This window comes from Mobula hypostoma, chromosome 8, assembly GCF_963921235.1.
Source record: "Mobula hypostoma chromosome 8, sMobHyp1.1, whole genome shotgun sequence".
Taxonomy (NCBI): Eukaryota; Metazoa; Chordata; class Chondrichthyes; order Myliobatiformes; family Myliobatidae; genus Mobula; species Mobula hypostoma.
Genome location: NC_086104.1, coordinates 98,272,317 through 98,292,369, shown reverse-complemented (window position 1 = coordinate 98,292,369; position 20,053 = coordinate 98,272,317). Strand labels below are relative to the sequence as shown.

Here is a 20,053-nt window from a genome sequence, read left to right as displayed (position 1 = left end):
CCCACTGAGGAATTTCTCATTCTCTTATGCCCTGAGTCACTCTCCCACAACAATATCCCTAAAACAATTAGGTAAGTGTTTTCTTCACTGCAATAAAAAATTACAATCTAGTCCCACATATCAGGCAGTTGTCAAAAAGTCAAAAAGTAAGCAATTTGTTTTCCAAGGTTAGGCGGATCAAATTGTGAAGGAGATAAAACTAATGCATACAGTTTTACATTATTTTACATATAAGGCATCCATTCGTCTTGCAAGACCATGGATCTGCCCCTGGAAAGTCTTCATTCTCCAGGGCGCAGGCCTGGGCAAGGTTGTATGGAAGACTGGCAGTTGCCCATGCTGCAAGTCTCCCCTCTCCACGACACTGATGTTGTCTAAGGGAAGGGCAAGGGCCGATACAGCTTGGCACCAGTGTCGTCGCAGAGCACTGTGTGGTTAAGTGCCTTGCTCAAGGACACAACACGCTGCCTCGGCTGGGGCTCGAACTCACGACCTACAGGTCGCTAGTCGAATGCCTTAACCACTTGGCCACATGCCCACATTATTTTAACACCTCTACTTTCTGAGGAGGCTGAAGAGAGCTGGACTTTACACATCCATACTAAGGATAGTCTATGGATGTTCAGTAGAGAGCATCCTAACAAACTGCATCACTGCTTGGTACGGAACTGCACTGCAGGGGACACGAAGGGTCGACGACGAGTAGTCAAACTGCCCAACGCATCACTGGCACCGGCCTGCCTGGTATCAAGGACATATTTGCAGAAAGGTGCCAGAAGAGGGCCAGTAACATCATGAAGGATCCCACACACCCTGTTCATGGACTGCCTGCCCACTCCCATCAGGGAGGAGGCTACATAGCATCCACTCCAGGATGACCAGACTCAAAAACTTTCTCCAAGCAGTAAGGCCGATCAACATCACCCACTAAGCCCACTCCTCCAAGCCCCCAACCACCATTACTTCATAATTTCCTGTCAGTGACCTTATACAGGTTTCCCCCGCCATCCGAAGGTAGAGCGTTCCTATGAAATGGTTCATAAGCCGAAATGTCATAAAGCGAAGAAGCAATTACCATTTATTTATATGGGAAAATTTTGTGATCGTTCGCAGACCCAAAAATAACCTACCAAATCATGCCAAATAACACATAAAACCTAAACTAACAGTAACATATAGTAAAAGCAGGAATGATATGATAAATACACAGCCTATATAAAGTAGAAATACTTTTTCACAATCATTACTGCACTGTTCTCCGTAGCGAAAATCTCACGCAAGTGCCGTCGGCAGAAAATCTCACGCAAGTGCTGTTGGCAAAAACACAGCGCAAGCGCCCTCCAGTAACCTTTAAGCTATGAAGCTGTCAAATCATACCAAATAACATGTAAAAATACACAGCCGATATAACGTAGAAATAATGTATGTACAGTGTAGTATCACTTACGGGAATCGGGAAGACAGCGCCAAGCACACTGATGATGGTGCGTTAGACTGAGTCGTCGCAGGTTGGGGTGGTGCAGTGGCCCCCACCCTCTGGGCCACCAACCGATACCGATCTGTGAAGCATGCAGGGGTGCAGCGGTAGCCGGGAGGCACACAGCACATCTTTAAGAAAAAAGCCGAAACAAACATGCTAATTAATTAGGTGCCGCCCGGCACGTAATTGTCGGCCCAAATCAGTGCCGATTTCCGATTGCGTTGTCTCTGATCTCGGCCGGTAATTAGGTGTTGGGCGGCACCTAATTAATTAGCATGTTTATTTTGGCTTTTTTCTTAAAGATGTGCTGTGTGTCTCCCGGCTACTGCTGCATTCTCCGCGAATCGGTATCTGTCCGTGGCCTGGGGGTTGGGGTGGTGGGACACTGGGGTGTTATCTTGTCGTCTGTTTCCATTAGAGCAGGTAGCTTATCTTCTCCTATGACTGTTCGCCTCGATGTCGAAGGTTGAGGTTCGTCGTCTGCTGTGGCTGATGTGGAAGGCTTGCTTGACTGCTGAGCCTCGCGCATTTTTCTACCACACAGTTCTTTGTAAGGACTCAAACCATCCTGCAAATATCCTCTAAACCGACGTATCCTTTCAAAATTAAAGTCGTACTTTATCATTACTCATTCGGTTTCGATTGTTATCCTTTTTTCTTCCAATTGCATCAGCTCTTCATCTATCAGACCTTGGTCATGGGATGCCAAAACCTCTTCAACATCATGTTCGTCAGCTTCCACAAGCCAAACTCACTTTGTCTTTACTTCGTTCACCATGATCGAAACGCTTAATTATGTCTAGTTTTACACTAAGTGTAACACCCTTACGAACTCTTTCAGGCTTTTCCGATACCATAGAACTCATCTTGCAAACAGCTGCTCACAAGCATGCGTTTAAGCAATGCCAGCGAGAATGCCATTCCGAACCCGGGGGAGAGCGGCTGCTCGGGATGCGCGCTGCCTTTTTTCGCGCGCTGCTTTTTTTCCGTAACAGTGAAAACACCTTCTGAAAGCGAAAACAGGGTACTTATGTAGGTCTTTCATAACAGTGAGGTTTCGTAAAGCGAACGTTCGAAAAGCGGGGGACACCTGTATACTGACATGCCTGTGCCCAGAGTCACTTTATGGACATACAATCTATGTATATAAGCTATCATATGTATTTATATTTATTAACTATTATTATTGCTATGTTTTTCCTCCACTCAAGCTGGTCAAACCTGAGATACGGGCATAGCCAAGCACAATCATTTTTCAATTGCTAGGAACTTTTGGACTATTCCAGTGGTGTTTAGTATTGTGGCTTCCTGAAGATTTACGTAAATGTTACTGTGTAGCCCAAGTTGTTTAATGCTATTGTGAAATGCCTTTGGAATGACAGTAGTTGTCAAGATTACTATCTGGACAATGTATACCTTGTTCATGTTCCAAAGTCTTTCGATTTCCTCTTTTAATTCAACATATTTCTGTGGTTTTTCACTTCTGATTTCTGTAAGTTATGTGCGTTTGCAATGGCTGTATCTATTACATAAATCGTTCTTGCTTGTTCAGCCTGTATTATGGATTGTCCTATCTGTAACAACTGATCAGTTGTAATATAATTTGTAGTATTCTGGTTCTAAAACTGGATCAGGTTTGTGTTTAGACTGAGGTGTGATTTCATTTATGAGTTTGTATTTTAAAGCAAGATATTGATGAATGATATTATTATTATTATTATTGTGTTCTTTATATTTTGTGCTGCATTGGATCTGGCGTAACAATTATTTTATTCCCCTTTATACTTACGTACTGGAAATAACATTAAACAATATTGAATCTTGAAAAGGACAAACTAAGCCAACCATAAAAATTTTGTATACCCTAGTCAGGAAGCCAACTAACAAGACTACCTTCTCGCATAAGACCATAAGATACAGGAGCAGAGTTAGGCCATTCGGCCCATCGGATCTGCTCCACCATTCCACCATGGTTGATTTAGTATCTCTCTCAACCCCACTTCCTGACTTCTCCCCCTAACCTTTGACCCCTTTCCAAATCAAGAGCCTATCAACCTCCACTTTAAATACACCCAATGACTTACCCCTATAGCCGTCCATAGCAATGATCCCATAGATTTAACACCCTGTGGCGAAAGGAATTCCTCTTCATCCCTGTTCTAAATGGACATCCTTCTATTCTGAGGCTGAACCTTTGGTCCTAGATTCCCCCACTACAGGAAACATCCCCCTCCACATCCATTTTATCTTGGCCTTCCAATATTTGGTTGTTTTCAGAGATATCCCCCTCATTCTTCGAAATTCCATCAATTACACATCCGAAGTGGTTAAGAAGGAAATCTAATTTCACACAGCAGTCGGTGGAAGAGCAGAATGATTCAGTGGCAAGGAAGCATTGCACAAAAAGTTCTCCCTCTCTCTCTCTCTCCCCGCCCATCCCACCAAATTCATGTGCTCCCTTCTGCATAAACAAATTTTGCCCCCTTTCATTCCTGAAAGTCTCATCCAGTTTACTGTGACTACGATCCCCTGGTTTGCATCCCACAAACTTCTGAAAACATCGTTGCTGTATCCAACCTGTCAAGTCCATCAGAAGCTTTCAGATTTCAGTTTGACTGCATTACTCAACCCTAACCTTACTGCAAATGACAGTCCCATTATCCCATCACTCAAAGTAATAAAACTTCAGTGCATTCCCTTTATAGCAAGAAAATCCTATTTTGAGTATAACTGAGTAAGATATCACAAACAGTGTGGCCTCAACACCATGTATATTGTAGAAATATATCCTTGGTCTTGTAGTCAGAACTGTTTGTCCTATTAATTGCTTGCTTCAATTGAATGTTTCTTTTCAGACACTGCTGTAGAAAGACACCCACGTCCCTTTGTGCATCAACTCCGCAATCTATCACCAGTTAAACAATACCATAATAATACGTAATTAGGCAGGCAAAAAGGGCAGCTCATCTAAGCATATTGGCCATCAAGAATGAATCAGGTTGCAGAGCCTTTCATAGTGCTCTATGCGCACATTATCCTGCATCTACCTTTTATCTGCCCATTCTTTCAATATGTCCTAATCGTTTTAAAATCTCTTTGCATCCTCCAAACTATCTACAGTTTCACCCAGCTTTGTTTTGCCGAATACTGAACAATTACATTGTTTTCTCATACGATTTATTGATAAGGTATGCATAGGTACAGACTAAACACTCATCCCTGCAATACTAGTCACCATCTGACACCCCATTAAAGCCACGTTTATTCTATTTCTTGTTTATCAACCAATTTTCAATCCAGCTAGAACCCTTACAAACTGTTTTGTTTAATTTTATACCTTAACTTCAGAAGAACCTGAAAGGCCTTCTAAAAATCCAAACATACCAGGTTCACAGGTTCTTAACTTTATACTGTTAACTACTTCAAAAATACACACAAGGTTTGTCAAGCACAATTTCACGTTCTTAAGTCATCACTTGAAACATGTGTTCTTGATAACTAACTCTGGTGTTTTCCTTACTGTTGATTTTGGGCCAAATGACTTTTGGTTTCTTATCTCCTGCTCTTCCGAAGCAGGGGAATGAGGTTGAGAGGGATAATAAATCAGCCATAATGGAATGGTGGAGCAGACTCAATGGACTGAATGGCCGACTTCTGCTCCGACGTCTTACTGTCTGAGATGGTGGGTTACAATTGCAACTTGTCAACTGGCAGAACAGAAGATTTTGGAACCACTCAGTGGGTCAAGACACATCAGGACTCCTCTGTAATCGATAGAAGATTGACTCGTAGTAACAATAGGCCCCTTTAACTGATATTTGCACGCAAAATACACGTTAAAATGAGCTGTTTATATCACTGCGTATGCCAAGTGTCCTCTTTGCACATGAACCATGCACACAGGACCCAATTTGAATCATTTATACGAAGTACACTATCAGGTCAAAAGTAGTTAGAAATAAGCCAACTGATTGTAATTAATTTCACTAGCAATCAATATTCATCCAACAGTAAACACTGACAAATAAAGAATGGTGAAAGGAAAACTTTTAAAGCAGGTCATGGGGCCAATGCATACGAGACGTAAATGTCTATACCAATATTCCAAAACTATACTATATTATTTAGAATATTCCTCATTTTGGTTAATTCATTGTGTTTTCTCAATATATCAACCTGCTTTCAAACTCCTCACAACGATTTTAGCAACTTTTTTTTGATAAGTATTGATTATGTACAGCTGTTTAAAGCTTTTAATTATTTTATATTTTCAGTCACAGAATAGGTCTCATTTCCTGCACTCAAACCATCACACTATCACTGCTTATTTTACTGACCTAATTAAGAAATTAAAAAATCTAACAATTAGAATTATCATGATGAAAAACCATTTCCCCAAACTAGTCTTAGTCCAAATAAATTTAAATTGAATCTGCAACTTCAGGTATCAAACTTTATATTAAAAAATGCACAGAAAGAAGTGATCAAAAATGTTTTCTTACGGCTGGCAATACAGTAAGCCAATCTGCAGTTGATCCGCCTGTACAGTTGCTTGTTGAATAGCCAAATAATTAATGTGCACAATTGAAGGAAGTTGACGATGAGTCCAGTCATTACAAAGATGTAACATATAAGAAGGTGACAGACGAATTGTGATTTCAAGAAGGCTATGATACCCATGGCTTATGAGGCTTCTGACATACACACAAAATATCCGATCTTCTTAAAGAACACCTACAATACAAGGAAAACAATCTATTAGATGCATGTCATATGTGAGAACAATAAGACAAAATTAGACTACAATCCAAATTTTATTAAAGATCTTTTATAAAGCTGAGCAAGTGACTGTATAAGAATGCAATAAATAAAACCAATTGTTAGTGTTGAATAAAGCAAACTCTAAAACATTCCCTTTTCTCGGTTCCTCCAACTCTGCAGCATCTGCTCTCAGGATGAGGTTTTTATTCCACAACAGCCGAGATGTTCTCCTCCTTCAGAGAAAGGGGGTTCCCTTCCTCCACCATCAATGCTGCCCTCACACGCATCTCTTCCATTCCACGCTTGTCCACCCTCACCCCATCCTCCCATTGCCACACCAGGGACAGGATTCCTCGTCCTCACCTACCACCCCACAAGCCTCCACGTCCAGCACACAATTCTCCGTAATTTCCGCCACCTCCAAATGAATCCCATATCTTTCCCTTCCCCCACCCCCACCCTCCGCAGGGATAGCTCTCTACATGACTCACTTGTCCATTCGTCCCTCCCCCACTGATCTCCATCCCGGTACTTATACTTCATAGTCATAGTCATACTTTATTGATCCCGGGGGAAATTGGTTTTCGTTACAGTTGCACTGTAAATAATTAAATAGTAATAAAACTATAAATAATTAAATAGTAATATGTAAATTATGCCAGTAAATTATGAAATAAGTCCAGGACCAGCCTATTGGCTCAGGGTGTCTGACCCTCCAAGGGCGGAGTTGTAAAGTTTGATGGCCACAGGCAGGAATGACTTCCTATGACGCTCTGTGTTGCATCTCGGTGGAATGAGTCTCTGGCTGAATGTAGGCCTGATTATGTCCATCTAAAAGAGTTAAAAGCTTCCATGAAATAAGCAAATAGCAGAAGCATAGTGGCTTCAATGTTTGCTTTTCTACATCTTTTTCCCCACTGCCAAGCTGCTACTTGGTGGCCTGAATACAGACTAAAGATCATTTTCATAGACACAAGAGATTCTGCAGATGCTGGAAACCTTCAGCAACACACACACACACACAAAGTGCCGGAGGAACTCAGCTAATCAGTATGGTCGACGATTTGGGCCGAGATCCTTCATCGGGAATGGAAAGGAAGGGGGCAGGCCAAGATAAAGTGGATGGAGGGGAAGGATTACAAGCTGGCAGGCGATAGGTGAGAGTAGATGAGGTGGGTAAGTGGGTGGGGGAGGAGGGGTGAAGTAAGAAACTTGAGGGAGGGAGAATAAGTCGAAGGGGTAAAGAGCTGAAGAAGGGGGTATCTGATAGGAGAGAACTATAGACCATGGAAGAAAGGGAAGTAGGAGGGGAATTGGAGGGAGGTTATGGGCAGGTGAGCAGAAGAGAAGGGGTGAGAGGATTACCAGAACGAGGAATGGAAAAGAGCGAGAAAGATTGGGGGGGGTGGAATTGCGAGAAATTAGAGAAATCCATGTTCATCCCATCAGGTTGGAGACTACCTGACATAGACAGGAGGACCACTTAGTTAAGCACCTTTGCTCTGGCCGTCACAAAATGCAGGAACTCCTGTTGGCTACTCATTTCAATTCGACTTCCCCTTCCCAGTCTATCAACGGCCTCCTCCACTGTTGCAATGAAACCAAACTCAGGTTGGACGAGCAACGCCCCACATTCAATCTAGGTAACCTCCAAACTGACAGAGTACGCATTGATTTATCTAACACCTGATAATTTCTCTCCACTCACTTCATTCATAACCAAAATCAGAATCAGACTTAATATCACCGGCATAGTTTTGTGAAATTTGTTCTTTTACTGCAGCAATACAGAATAATAAAAAGCCTATAAATTAGTCACCATCATTATCATGTCATGTCATATGACGTGGGTGATCATTGTCTCAATGACCATGACTGTTCTCGGCTAACTTTTCTACAGAAGTCGTTTGCCACTACCTTCTTCCGGACAGTGTCTTTACAAGACGGTGACCCCAGCCATTATCAGTACTCTTCAGAGGTTGTCTGCCTGGTGTCAGTGGTCACATAGCTGGGACGTGAAATGCACCAGCCTGCTCGTACGACCATCCACCACCTCCTCCCATGGCTTCATGTGACCCTGATCGGGGGCGGGGGGGGTGCTAAACAGGTGCTACACCTTGCCCAAGGGTGACCTGCAGGATAGCAGAGGGAAGGAACGCCTTACACCTCCTTTGGTAGAGACACATCTCCACCCCATCACCCAAAAATACAATGAGAAATATATATAAAAAATTAAATGAAGTAGTGCAAAAATAGAGCAAAAGAAAAAAAATCTAGTGATGTAGTGTACGTGGGTTCATTGTCCATTCAGAAACCTCATGGCAAAAGGGAAGAAGCTGCTTCTGAAACATTGACTGTGTGCCTTCAGGCTCCTGTACCTCCTCCTCGATAGTAGCAATGAGAAGAGGGCATGTCTGGGGTGATGTGGGTCCTCACTGAGGTACCACTTTTTGAAGGTATCCTCAATGCTGGGGAGGCAAGTGCCCTTGATGGAGCTTTCTGCATATTTTTTCCAGTCGTGAGCAGTGACCCCTCTATACCAGATGGTGATGCAACTAATGAGAATGCTCTCCACGATATATCCATTGAAATTTGCCAGTATTTGGTGACATACCACGTCTCCTCAAACTCATAATGAATTATAGCTTCTGTCCTGCCTGCTTTGTAATTACATCAATATGTTGGGCCCAGGACAGACCTTCAGAGATGTTGACACCCAGGAAACTGCTCAGCCTTTCCACAGCTAACCCCTCGATGAGAACCTGCTGTGTGTTCCTGAGCTCCTGTTACACAAGTTCACATCAATCCCTCCATGTTATTGATGTTGAGTGCAAGGTTACAGCTGGTCTACCTCACTCCTGTACGCCTTGTCACCATCTGAAATTCTGTCAACAATAGTTGTGTCATCAAATTTATAGATGCTGTTTGATCTGTGCCTAGCCACACAGTCGTGGGTGCAGAGAAAACAGAACAGTAAGCTAAGCACAAATCCTTCGAGGTACGCCAGTATTTACTGTCAGCGAGGAGACGTTAATTACGATCTGCAGTGACTGTGGTCTCCTGGTGAAGAAGTCAAGGTGCCAGTCCAGAGGGAGGTAGAGAGGCCCAGGTTTTGGAGCTTGTTGATTAGAACTGAGGGTATGATTTTGTTGTAAACTGAGCTGTAACCAGCAAACAGAAGCCTGATGTAGATATTGCTACTGTCCAGGTGATCCAAGGCAGAGTGGGGAACCAATAAGACTGCATCCTCTGTAGACCTATTGCAGCAATAGGCAAACTGAAGTGGGTCCAGATCCCTGCTTAGCCAGGAGCTGAACTTATTATTAGGCAGGAGAGTAATTCATTCTCATTACCCTTACCCCCTTTCTCTTCTCCTCACCTGCCCATTACCTCCCTCTAGTTCCCCTCCTCATTCCCCTTTTTCCATGGTCCACTGTCTTCTCTTCCACTTATACTGCCCCAGCTGTTTACTACATTCCCTCCCTCCCCCCCCCACCCAGATTATCCTCCTTCCCCTCCCCCCACCTTCTTATTCTGGCTTCTTCCCCCTTCCTTTCCAGTCCTGATGAAGGGTCACAGCACTAAACATCAGCTCTTTATTCCCCTCCATTGATCCTGCCTGACCTGCTGAGTTCCTCAAGTATCGTGTGTGTGTGTTGCTTAAGATCCTTTTCTATTTCTTATCTATAGCTATGACTACTCCATTGCCAGTTTCACATCCCCACCAGCAGTAGATTTTTATTCTTAATCATCAAGGCTTCCATTTCTTTTCCTGTGGACCCTACAGTCCCTTTCCCAGTGCCTCACGACCATGTTTCAATAACGGTTCTAACATCACTCCCTACAAATGCATTTTGTGTTTACAACTGTCCTTTCACCTCCGGGAGGCGAGTTCAGAATGTTTATTTGTTTCTACAGCATTCTCATATGCTTTCTATCCTACTTGAATTTTATTTTTGCCTTTATGTGCAGTGTCAATAGGGTTTTAAAAATTTTATTTAGAGATATAGCATGGTAAAAGGCCCTCGCCACTCTATTACACATGGTACAGTAGCATTGCAGATAGCATAATGAGTTACAATACAGGCAACCTGGGTTCAGGAGTTTGTATGTTCTCCCCGCGACCGAGTGGGTTTCCTCCAGGTGCTCCGGTTTCCTCTCACAGTCCAGAGACATATGGGTCGGAAGATTAATTGGTCATTGTGGTTAGGCTTGGATTAAACCAGGGATTGTTGAGCGGTGTGGCACGAAGGGACAGGAGGGCCACTAGGGCCTATTTCGCGCTGCACCTTAATAAACCTACCAACCTGTACGTTGCTGGAATGTGGGAGGAAACCACAGCACATGGAGGAAACCCACTTGGCCACAGCGAAAACGTACACACTCCTTACAGACTTTGGCAGGAACTTCTTCTGGCAGTTCATCCCATGTACTGATCACCCACTGAGTAAAAAAAATGTAAAGTCCTAGTCTGTTTCTCTCTATAACGCAGACCCTCAAGTGCTAGCAGAATCCTTGTAAATATATTCTGCACGCTTCCCAGCCTAATGGCATGTTTCTACTAATTGAATCCAAATTTAACTGTGGTCATAATGGGAACTGAATTCTCTCCTCACTTGCCTATCACCTCCTTCTGGTGCCCCTCCTTCTCCCATGGTCTACTCTCCTCTCCCATCAGATTCCTTCTTCTTCAGCCTTTTCCACCTATCACCTCCCAGCTCCTCGCTTCCTACCCCCACCCACCAACCTTCCCCCTCATCTGGCTTCACCTATCACCTTCCAGCCTGTACTCTTTCCCCTTCCCCACCTCCCTATTCCGGCTTCCTCTCCCTTCCTTGTCAGTAAACATTGACTCTTTATTTCTTTCCATAGATGCTGCCTGAAATTGCTGGATATTGTACTAATCTCTTCTCGTTGCTGTCATCAGGGAGATAAAGGAGCCTAAAAAAGTTTTAGGAACAGATTCTTCCCCTCCACCATCAGATTCTCAATTGACTATGAACCAATCCATGAAGACTACCTCAGTATCTTTTGCTCCTTTTTGCACTATTTTTCTCATGCTTCTATAGTATATTTCTCATTGTAATTTATAGTTTGTATGTATTGCACCACACTGCTGCAAAACGACAAATTTCATGATGTATGTCAGTGATATTAAACCTGATTCTGACTGGAGAACCCCACAGAATCATCTGGTCTGATTAGCCCTCATCACTGCAAAGTATGAGTCTATCATCACACCATGTTACACCCAAGTGCTCATTACCCTGATGCTACCATCACGGAATGTGAAGCAACACACAAATGATTTTGGCATAGCATGCAGCAGAATACCCAGTTGGGATTACCTGAAAGGTTAACTGTTTCTCCCTCCACAGATGCTGCCCAGCCTGCTGAGTGTTTCCAGCATCTTGTGTTTTGGCTTTGAGAACATTTTGAAAGCTTTAGTGCAATCATGATGGTGCTTGGTGTAACTACTTCTGGAGTCTGGTATTGGTGGAAGTGATGTAGCCAGTCAGGACTTGTTGACAATAACTTGTGCAATGTTTGCCGTGGAGAGAAGGATGACATTGCTTTGTAGGTGATACTGCTACAGTGTGAAGATGCCTGTTGTAGACAGTTGATGGAGGAGGATGGGGATGGATAGGAGTCAATACCAGGTTTAAAATCTTGATCTTTTAATACTTTTCATAGATGACAACAGCAATGCCATTCAATAAGAACAGTCGGTAATCTTATTGTAACTGTAAGTCCGCATTGTCATCGACTTTGAGCAACTCTTCGCATGACAAGAATCTGTGTGCCATTTCCTCACATATTTCAAAGACTCTGCTTCGACCAGGCTTTGAGGAAAAGACTTTCAATGGCTCAGAACACTCACAAGAAATGTTGTCTCATTTGTTTTAAATGGGTGTCCCCTTCTTTTCAAGCAATGACCCCTTCTTCTGGATTTATCCACAAGAGGAAACATCCTTTTTATATCCAATCAACCATGACTCCTTAAGATCTTGTACATTTTAACCTTGTCAGGATTGCATCATATTAGCCACTAAAGTTCCCTAGGAAGTGACTTAGGAATATCTTTGCTCTTTGTAACTTTTACACTTGATTGCCTTCTAGCCAACACTTGCAAAAGTGAAATATCTAACTATTACCACCCATAAAATATTTGTTCTTCAGCCTCTGCACAGTTCAGAGTTGTACATTACATTCCCAACAGTGTGAAAGTCCCTTTCTTTTTGTTCTTTAACTCAACCTATATAGCTCCATTTAATCATCCTTCTAAAATATCCTAGGTCAATCGTTTCTTGAAGCAATGTTGTCAATCCCTTCTGATCCAATCTGATACTTGAGTAATCAGAAATGGTTATCTGGCATTCTTGCCCCTCTTCGAGCCATTGTTCTATAATTTTATAAATCTGTGTGTTGATTAGATTGAGAATTTCCAACAATGACATAGCTTGGCTTGACCCAAGGCATATTGAAATTTGTTCCAGGGGTTTCTCCTAGTTGGAGTGAATAAAGGTCAGGGGTCACCACATTTGAACCCAATTTCTGTCACAACAGCACATGTCAACTGCATTGTCCTATATGCACACGACACCCAAAAAAGTGACTGCCAGTACAAAGCATTGTACATGTGGCAATCTTGCCATGAGCACAATGTCACCTACAACTTCTATTTATGATTTGCACATAAAAGGACGGGCGACATACACTTCAATGCCTAGGCAATCATCCTTTTGTCCTTTCAACAAGCACAACACAATTCTGGTATATTAAAATAACACGACCCAATGCACACGGTAAAATGATTAGCTGTCAGGTGATGACCTTGAGATCAGGATCACTGAACTCCAGCTGAAGACAGCCTTGGATGATTCATCACAAGCGTCCGATGACCAATAGCTGCATTCTCAATACTCTTCCAACAGGAGAACCCTTGGAACTCACTGTTAGGGATATAATGTCAATTCAACTGGATAATAATTATCCATCAGGTAGCTAATTATCTGAAATCATACAAATACTAGACAATGGGGTGACCCGTTGGGGCACCCTTTGAGAGAAGGGTAGTGCAGTCCGATGTCCAGAATGAACATTAAATGTTCCTGAATGCTATTGGTATCGCTTTGCTTTGGAAACTGAAGTAGAAAACCTCAGTTTATTAAAGAGGAACGACAAGTAGCAAAGCAAATATAGCTCCTCCTCGTTTAACGAAGGACACTTTTGATGGCATCATTTCTGGTTTATCTGCCACCCTTGTGCCTCTAGTTGTCATTCTGGAGGTGTGCAGCCCTTTCATCCCCCGTCTCTTCATCTCTTCTGCTGTTTGTTGTTTGTCTCTGCTCCTGGAGACGTGCATGCCTCTCCTCCTCTGTCTCTTCTTCTCTCATCTTTTTTTGTCCTGACTCTTTGATCCTGGTGTCGTGCGGCCCTGGCCTCATCCGATTCTTTTTCTCTCCCTCTCCTTGCCGCTTCTCAACGACATTTGGCGTCATCTCTTGACCATAATGTCCCCCTTCCCTCTCCACGTGGTATAATTAGGCTGACCATTTTTTTTTACCCTAATGCTGGATAGAAGATACGAAGCACTAACACTAAAGGATGCTGATTATTCTTGATGAGCGGTTCGCGCGCTCCTAAATGGACGTGATATAGTCACCGCTGTCCTTTGACTGCAGCAAAGGGTTTTATGGGTGTCTCCAAGTACGTGATTACCATAAGATTTAATTATCTCTTATTGATGGGTGGCAGTGAGCTCTGTCCCTATCCTGCACATGCTGATGGTGACTAGCAGAATGTGACCCCTCAAAATAGAGCTGCCCTGCCCTTCCGCTCCGGTAGGTGTTGCTGCTGAGGCTGGCCGTGTGCATGCGTTGGACTGTCGCGTCCTGTTTCCATGATGGCCGATTGGGTCTCGGGTGAAAGCCAGCCTGTTGATTTTTGGCAAATGAGCAACTTTATACGAATATAAAACACTGAACTTTGCCTGCATTCTGTAAGTTAGCGCATTTTAATTCGTTTTAGCCAAAAAAAGTGCTGCTGTAATGCACCGTTTGCGCTAATTGGAAGTCACAAACAGACAGACAGACAGAGCATGAAAGTTTTAGTAGTATACAGATAGGTTCTCCAAAGGGGGGAAAAACTTACTATTTTATACTGCCCCTATGATTTTTCCTCCCTGGTTGCTTGAAGCAACTCTCTGGAGATTAAACTTTAATTCCTGTCCATCCTGGAGGATTGGTTACCATTATTGAGGAACAATGAGGAGACAAGCAGGTCTCAGAGAAGAGTAAAAGAGATGCTGGCAGGACTAAATGGGGCGGGGGGGAAGCAACAGAGTTCAAGTAGAAAAAAAAACAAAGTAAAAGACAAAAATTCAAAGATTTACAAAGAATTAATTAAAAATAAATACTGGAAAAAATGAAAAAGTGTAATTTATCTGAAACACTGACAGAGAGAGTAATTTCCTTAATGTTCCTAATCTTCCAAAGAAAATCAAATAAATATTTAGAGAAAAATAAACTGTGAAGTCAGGGAAAAGGATGTGTCATGTGATTGATTGAATAGCTCTTCAGAAAGTGGTGCAAACTCCATGGCAGTCTGTCCTCCTGTGCAGGACTATTCCGAGTGATCAGAGAATCGAGAAAAGTAACTAACAGGAAACAAAGACCAGCAAAAGCATGAACCAGTAAATACTATTATTACACTATTACTTTGTAATAGTGAAGACAATGAATAACCAGCATTCTTTCGCCCATTCTTGCAGGGAGAAATGAATTTGGATGTACACGAACACAAAAGTGCTAAGCATACAAAACATTCCAGCTTTCTCATTCTGCATGTGGGAGTCTAAAATGTCATCAAATGCCGTGCCACTATGTAGAGGAGCCTCATTTTTCCCCATAACAAACTGTGTTATACTAAAACAACACAAACAGCATTTATTAAGCAAAGTTCAAAAGAAAGCAATCCTCAGACAGATGGATATCAGTTCTAAGAAACTGAGAAAGGACAGTTGGTCTTGTCAGAGATGAACTGGCCCTTCTCAGTTTCCTAGAATCTAAATTCTAGTTAGAAGCAAAAGGAATGACAACTAGCTCTACTGCTTGCCCTTGACTTGTTTTTAAATCTCATTTCAACAGTTCTAATCAGTAGTCCAATATCACCTTGACACCTTCCCTTTTAAATTCTCATGATTGCTCCACCAAGATAAAATGTGCTTTTTCCCTTTTCCTGAATGTGCTTTTTCCCTTTTCCTGAGACCAGGATACTTGCCATCTTCAGTCCCCCTTCTTCACTTCCTGTTGGTGACAATCATCCTGAATCTGCCTTCAGCACAGGAAGACAAAGATCAAGGCTTAAAAAATTCGTTATTTAAATTTGTCAAAGTGCTCAAGAAGCCACAAAGTCATAAAATACTACAGCACAGAAACAGATCCTTCAGCCCATCTAGTCCATGCTGAACTATTAATCTATCTCATCCCATCAACCTGCGTTTGCACCACAGCCTTCCACACCCCTCCCATCTACGTACCTGTCCAAATTTCTCTTAAATGTTGAAATTGAACACTCATCCACCACTTCCACTGGCAGCACACTCCACACTCTCACCACTGCATGAGTAAAGAAGGTCCCCCTTGTGTTCCCCTTAAACATTTCACCTTTCACCTTAACCTAGTTCTTGTCTCACCCAACCTCAGTGGAAAATGCCTGCATGCATTTACCCCATCTATACCCCTCATAATTTTGAATACCTCTATCAAACCTCACCTCATCCTCCTACACTCTAGGAACTGTAGTTCTAACCTCCTCAACCTTTCCCTGCAAATCAGGTCTGCAACATTCTTGTAAATTTTCTCTGCAGTCTTTCAATCTTATTGCTCTATTTCCTGTAGGTCTGTGACCAGAACTGCTCACAATACTCTACAATAGGCCTCACCAACATCTTCTACAATTCCAAATAACATTTCTACTCCTGGTTGTGTGCTTTACTTTAAATTTTACTGCAATTTTGCCCTGAAGTTCAGCACTTCCTCTTTATAACTCCTCTCATCAAGCCACTTCATGAATTACTCTCACAATGGTATTTCTTTCCCAAACCAAAATATGCCATCACTCATATTAAATAAACCTGCCCTATAGTATCAATCATTGGAAACTCAATTAGAAAGAAATGTTAGCCCCACTCCCCCCCCCCCAACCCCTGCAAAGAGTAGTGAATCTCTGAGTTCTTTACTCCAGGGTTTTTATAACTTACAGTGGATTCGGTTAATTGGGCCATTGATTAATTAGGACAGCCTCTTATTTGGGATAACTCTTAAAGAACAAAACTGAGAAAATAGTTGGGATTCCCTTTGTTTACTCGGGATACTATGCTGCTTCACTGGGACAGAGACTTGCTGAATAGTTTCTAGTTAACTTCAGACACATGCACTTTTGTGGCCGTTGGACTTCACACCGTTTCTGTGCTCCAAAAGCAGTGATTTTTGTCACTGGTGGTTGCTGAGATAAGCTGTAAGATAATTGAGAGCTGCTTTTCTCACTGCGGTTTCAAGCATTCGGGCTTAAAGATGGCAGAAACAGCCATGAGTGAAAATGAAATGATTTCACTACTTCAAGTTAGGGACTACAAAGAATTTGAAGGTATCAACAATCATCTTGAATGTTACAATGAAAATGAAGATTTGGAGGATGCAATCGTTGAAAGCATTGTATGAAGATTTCCATTATCTGCATGAGATGTCTGCACTGATTTTGTTCATTTACAGCCAATCAAAAATCATGATATCCTCCATCAATACTATTAACTAATACAGTTTTATAGTACTGTAGCAGTATTGATAGTGTTCTAACTTGTTCTGTAGTCCATTTAAATATATAATTTGTTACTCAAATAAATGGTAGCTTGTCTTTTCAAATGTTTTTAACTATTTCTTTGAAACTTCGGCTAATTCGGGCAGCCACTTAATTGGACCAAAATATACTAAATGTACTGGCACTGATGTGTCCAAATTAACCAGAATCCACTGTATAATTCCACTACGGTATAGTGTCCAACAGCCACAAAAGTGCATGCATCTGATGTTAGTTAGAAACTGTTTGGCAAGAGTCCTGCCCCAATTCAGCAGCATAGTATCCCAAGTAAACAAAGGGAATCCACAGTGCCTATAAGAGCAATTCACACCCTTGGAAGGTTTCATGTTTTATTGTTTCACGACTGAATCACAGTGGATTTAATTTGTTTTGTTTGACACTGATCAACAGAAAAAGACTCTTTCGTGTTAGAGAGAAAACAGATCTCTGCTAAGTGATCTAAATTAAATAAAAATAAAATACAGAATAACTGATTGAATAAGTATTTGCCCCCTTTAATATGACACACCAAATCATCACTGCTACAGCCAGTTGGTTTCAGAAGTCACATATTGAGTTAAATGGAGATCACCTGTGTGCACTCAAGGTGCTTCAGTTGATTGTGGTAAAAATACACCTATATCTGGAAGGTCCAACGGCTGGTGAGTCAGTATCCTGGCAAAAACTACACCATGAAAACAAAGGAACACTCCAAGCAACTCTGTGAAAAGGTTATTGAAAAAACGCGAGCCAGGAGATGGATACAAGAAAACTTCCAAATCACTGAATACCCCTTGGTGTACAGTTAAGTCAATCATCAAGAATTGGAAAGAATATGGGACAGCTGTAGATCCACCTTGAGCAGGCAGTCCTCAAAAACTGAATGACCATGCAAGAAGGGGACTAGTGAGGAAGGAAGCTTCAGAGGCTGAGATGGGAGAGACTGTGCATACAGCAACTGTTGCCTGGGTGCTTCACCAGTCACAGCTTTACGGGAGAGTGGCAAAGAGAAAACCACTTTTGAAAAAAATTTACATGAAATCTAGGCTAGAATTTGCCAGAAGGCATATGGGAGACTCTGAAGTCAGATGGAAGAAGGTTCTATGGTCTGATGAAATCAAAACAGAGTGTTTTGGCCATCAAACTAAACGCTATCTTTGACATAAGCCAAATACTGCACATCATCCCTAGCGTGAAGCGTGGTGGTGGCTACATCATGCTGTGGGGATGCTTCCCTGCAGCAGGCCCTGGAAGGCTTGTGAAGGTCGAGGGTAAAATGAATGCAGCAAGATACAGGGAAATCCTGGAGGAAAACCTGATGCAATCTCCAAGGAAAGGCGACTTGGGAGATTTGTTTTCCAGCAGGACAATAACCCAAGCATAATGCCAAAGCTAACCTCAATTCAATAGCGAATTTGTAGCTGAACTTGAAAAGGGCTGTTCTCTCATGATACCCCATGCAATATGAAATATCTCGAGCAGTCTTCTAAAGAAGAATGGGGAAAAATTGCAGTGTCCAGATGTGCAAAGCTGATAGAGACCTATCCACAGAAATTCGAGGCTGTAATTGCTGCCAAAGGTGCATCTACTAAATACCGGCTTCAAGGGGGTGAGTAATTATGCAATTAATCATTTTGTGTTTAATAATTGTAATACGTTTAGAACAACTTGTGGAAACTTGTGTTCACTTTGACATGAAATAATCTTTTCTGCTGATCAGTGTCAAAAAGAGCCAAATTAAATCCACTGTGATTCAATGTTATAAAACAATAAAACATTAAAGCTTCCAAAGGGGCTGAATACTTTTTACAGGCACCGTACTTATTTTATTTAGAGATACAGCATAGGACAGGCCCTTCTGGACTACTGCCCAGCAATCCACTATTTAACCCTAGCCTAATCACAGGACAGTTCACAAGGACATCTTTGGAATGTGGGAGGAAAGAGGAGCATCCGGAGGAAACCCATGCGGGTACTGGAAGGACGTATAAAAACTTCTTACAGATGGCATCAGTATTGAACTCAGACCACCCCCCCCCACCCCACAAACTGTAGTAACGTCGCGCTAACCACAAAGCTACCATGACGCCCCAGGAGGAGGAAGATAAAGCTTTCAAAAGACTGTGGGGATCTGGCACATAGAAGTATGTTGGATACTGGGGTAAATTGGTCATGATCACAGGGGATGGTAGATTAGGTTTGAGAGCTCCTTCTCCTGTTCCCATTTTCTTGTATTGAAATCTGAAATCAAAATAAGGACACAGGTTTTTAAATTAGAATTATCTGAACTACAGATTTACGTGAACTATCGTGCTTTGAATACCTCAATTCAAATCCGTGTTAACAGATTCAAAGCAGGGCCTCAATAGATGCAGAGTGGAGATTATCCTAACTGGCTACATCATGGCCTGGTATGGAAATACCATTGCCCAGGAACAGAAAGGGGTGGATACAACCCAGTCCATCACAAAGCCATCCTCACCACTGAGCACATCTACAAGGAGCACTGTCACAAGAAAGCAGCCTCCATCATCGAGGACCCCTTACATGATCTCTTCTCACTGCTACCATCGGGAAGGAGGTACAGGAGCCCCAGGTCCCACAGCACCAGATTCAGAAACAGTTTTTACCCTACAACCATCAGGCTCCTGAACAAGTTTGCATGCATAAACAAAGACAATCAATCAATGTGCACACTACAAATTGTGCAAAAGTGAAACAAACTTGATGCACAAATGCTTATTTACCAAAGCAACTCTAATCACATGGTATTCTCCGTACAACTGAAGAGTTATAATTTAGTATTTTTCTTTATAGGGTCAGCACGGTAACGGGTCCTTCCAGCCCAACAAACCCGCTCTGCCCAATTAACCTACCGACCCGTAGGGATTTGGAATATGGGAGGAAACCAGAGCACTTGGAGGAAACTCACCTACTCACTGACAGCACGTA

The 20,053-nt window shown here is 42.3% G+C and overlaps 1 protein-coding gene across 3 annotated transcripts in view; it reads right to left on the bottom strand.

Moving 5' to 3' along the window:
- LOC134350762 (1-acyl-sn-glycerol-3-phosphate acyltransferase delta-like) overlaps window positions 1–20,053 on the bottom strand; it is a 134,425-nt gene that overhangs the window by 79,448 nt on the left and 34,924 nt on the right. For all 3 annotated transcript variants that reach the window (XM_063056419.1, XM_063056420.1, XM_063056421.1), the window contains exon 2: window positions 5,983–6,214. In XM_063056419.1, the coding sequence (XP_062912489.1) occupies window positions 5,983–6,160 (178 nt within the window). In that variant the 5' untranslated portion in view covers window positions 6,161–6,214. The remainder of the gene's footprint in view (window positions 1–5,982; window positions 6,215–20,053) is intronic.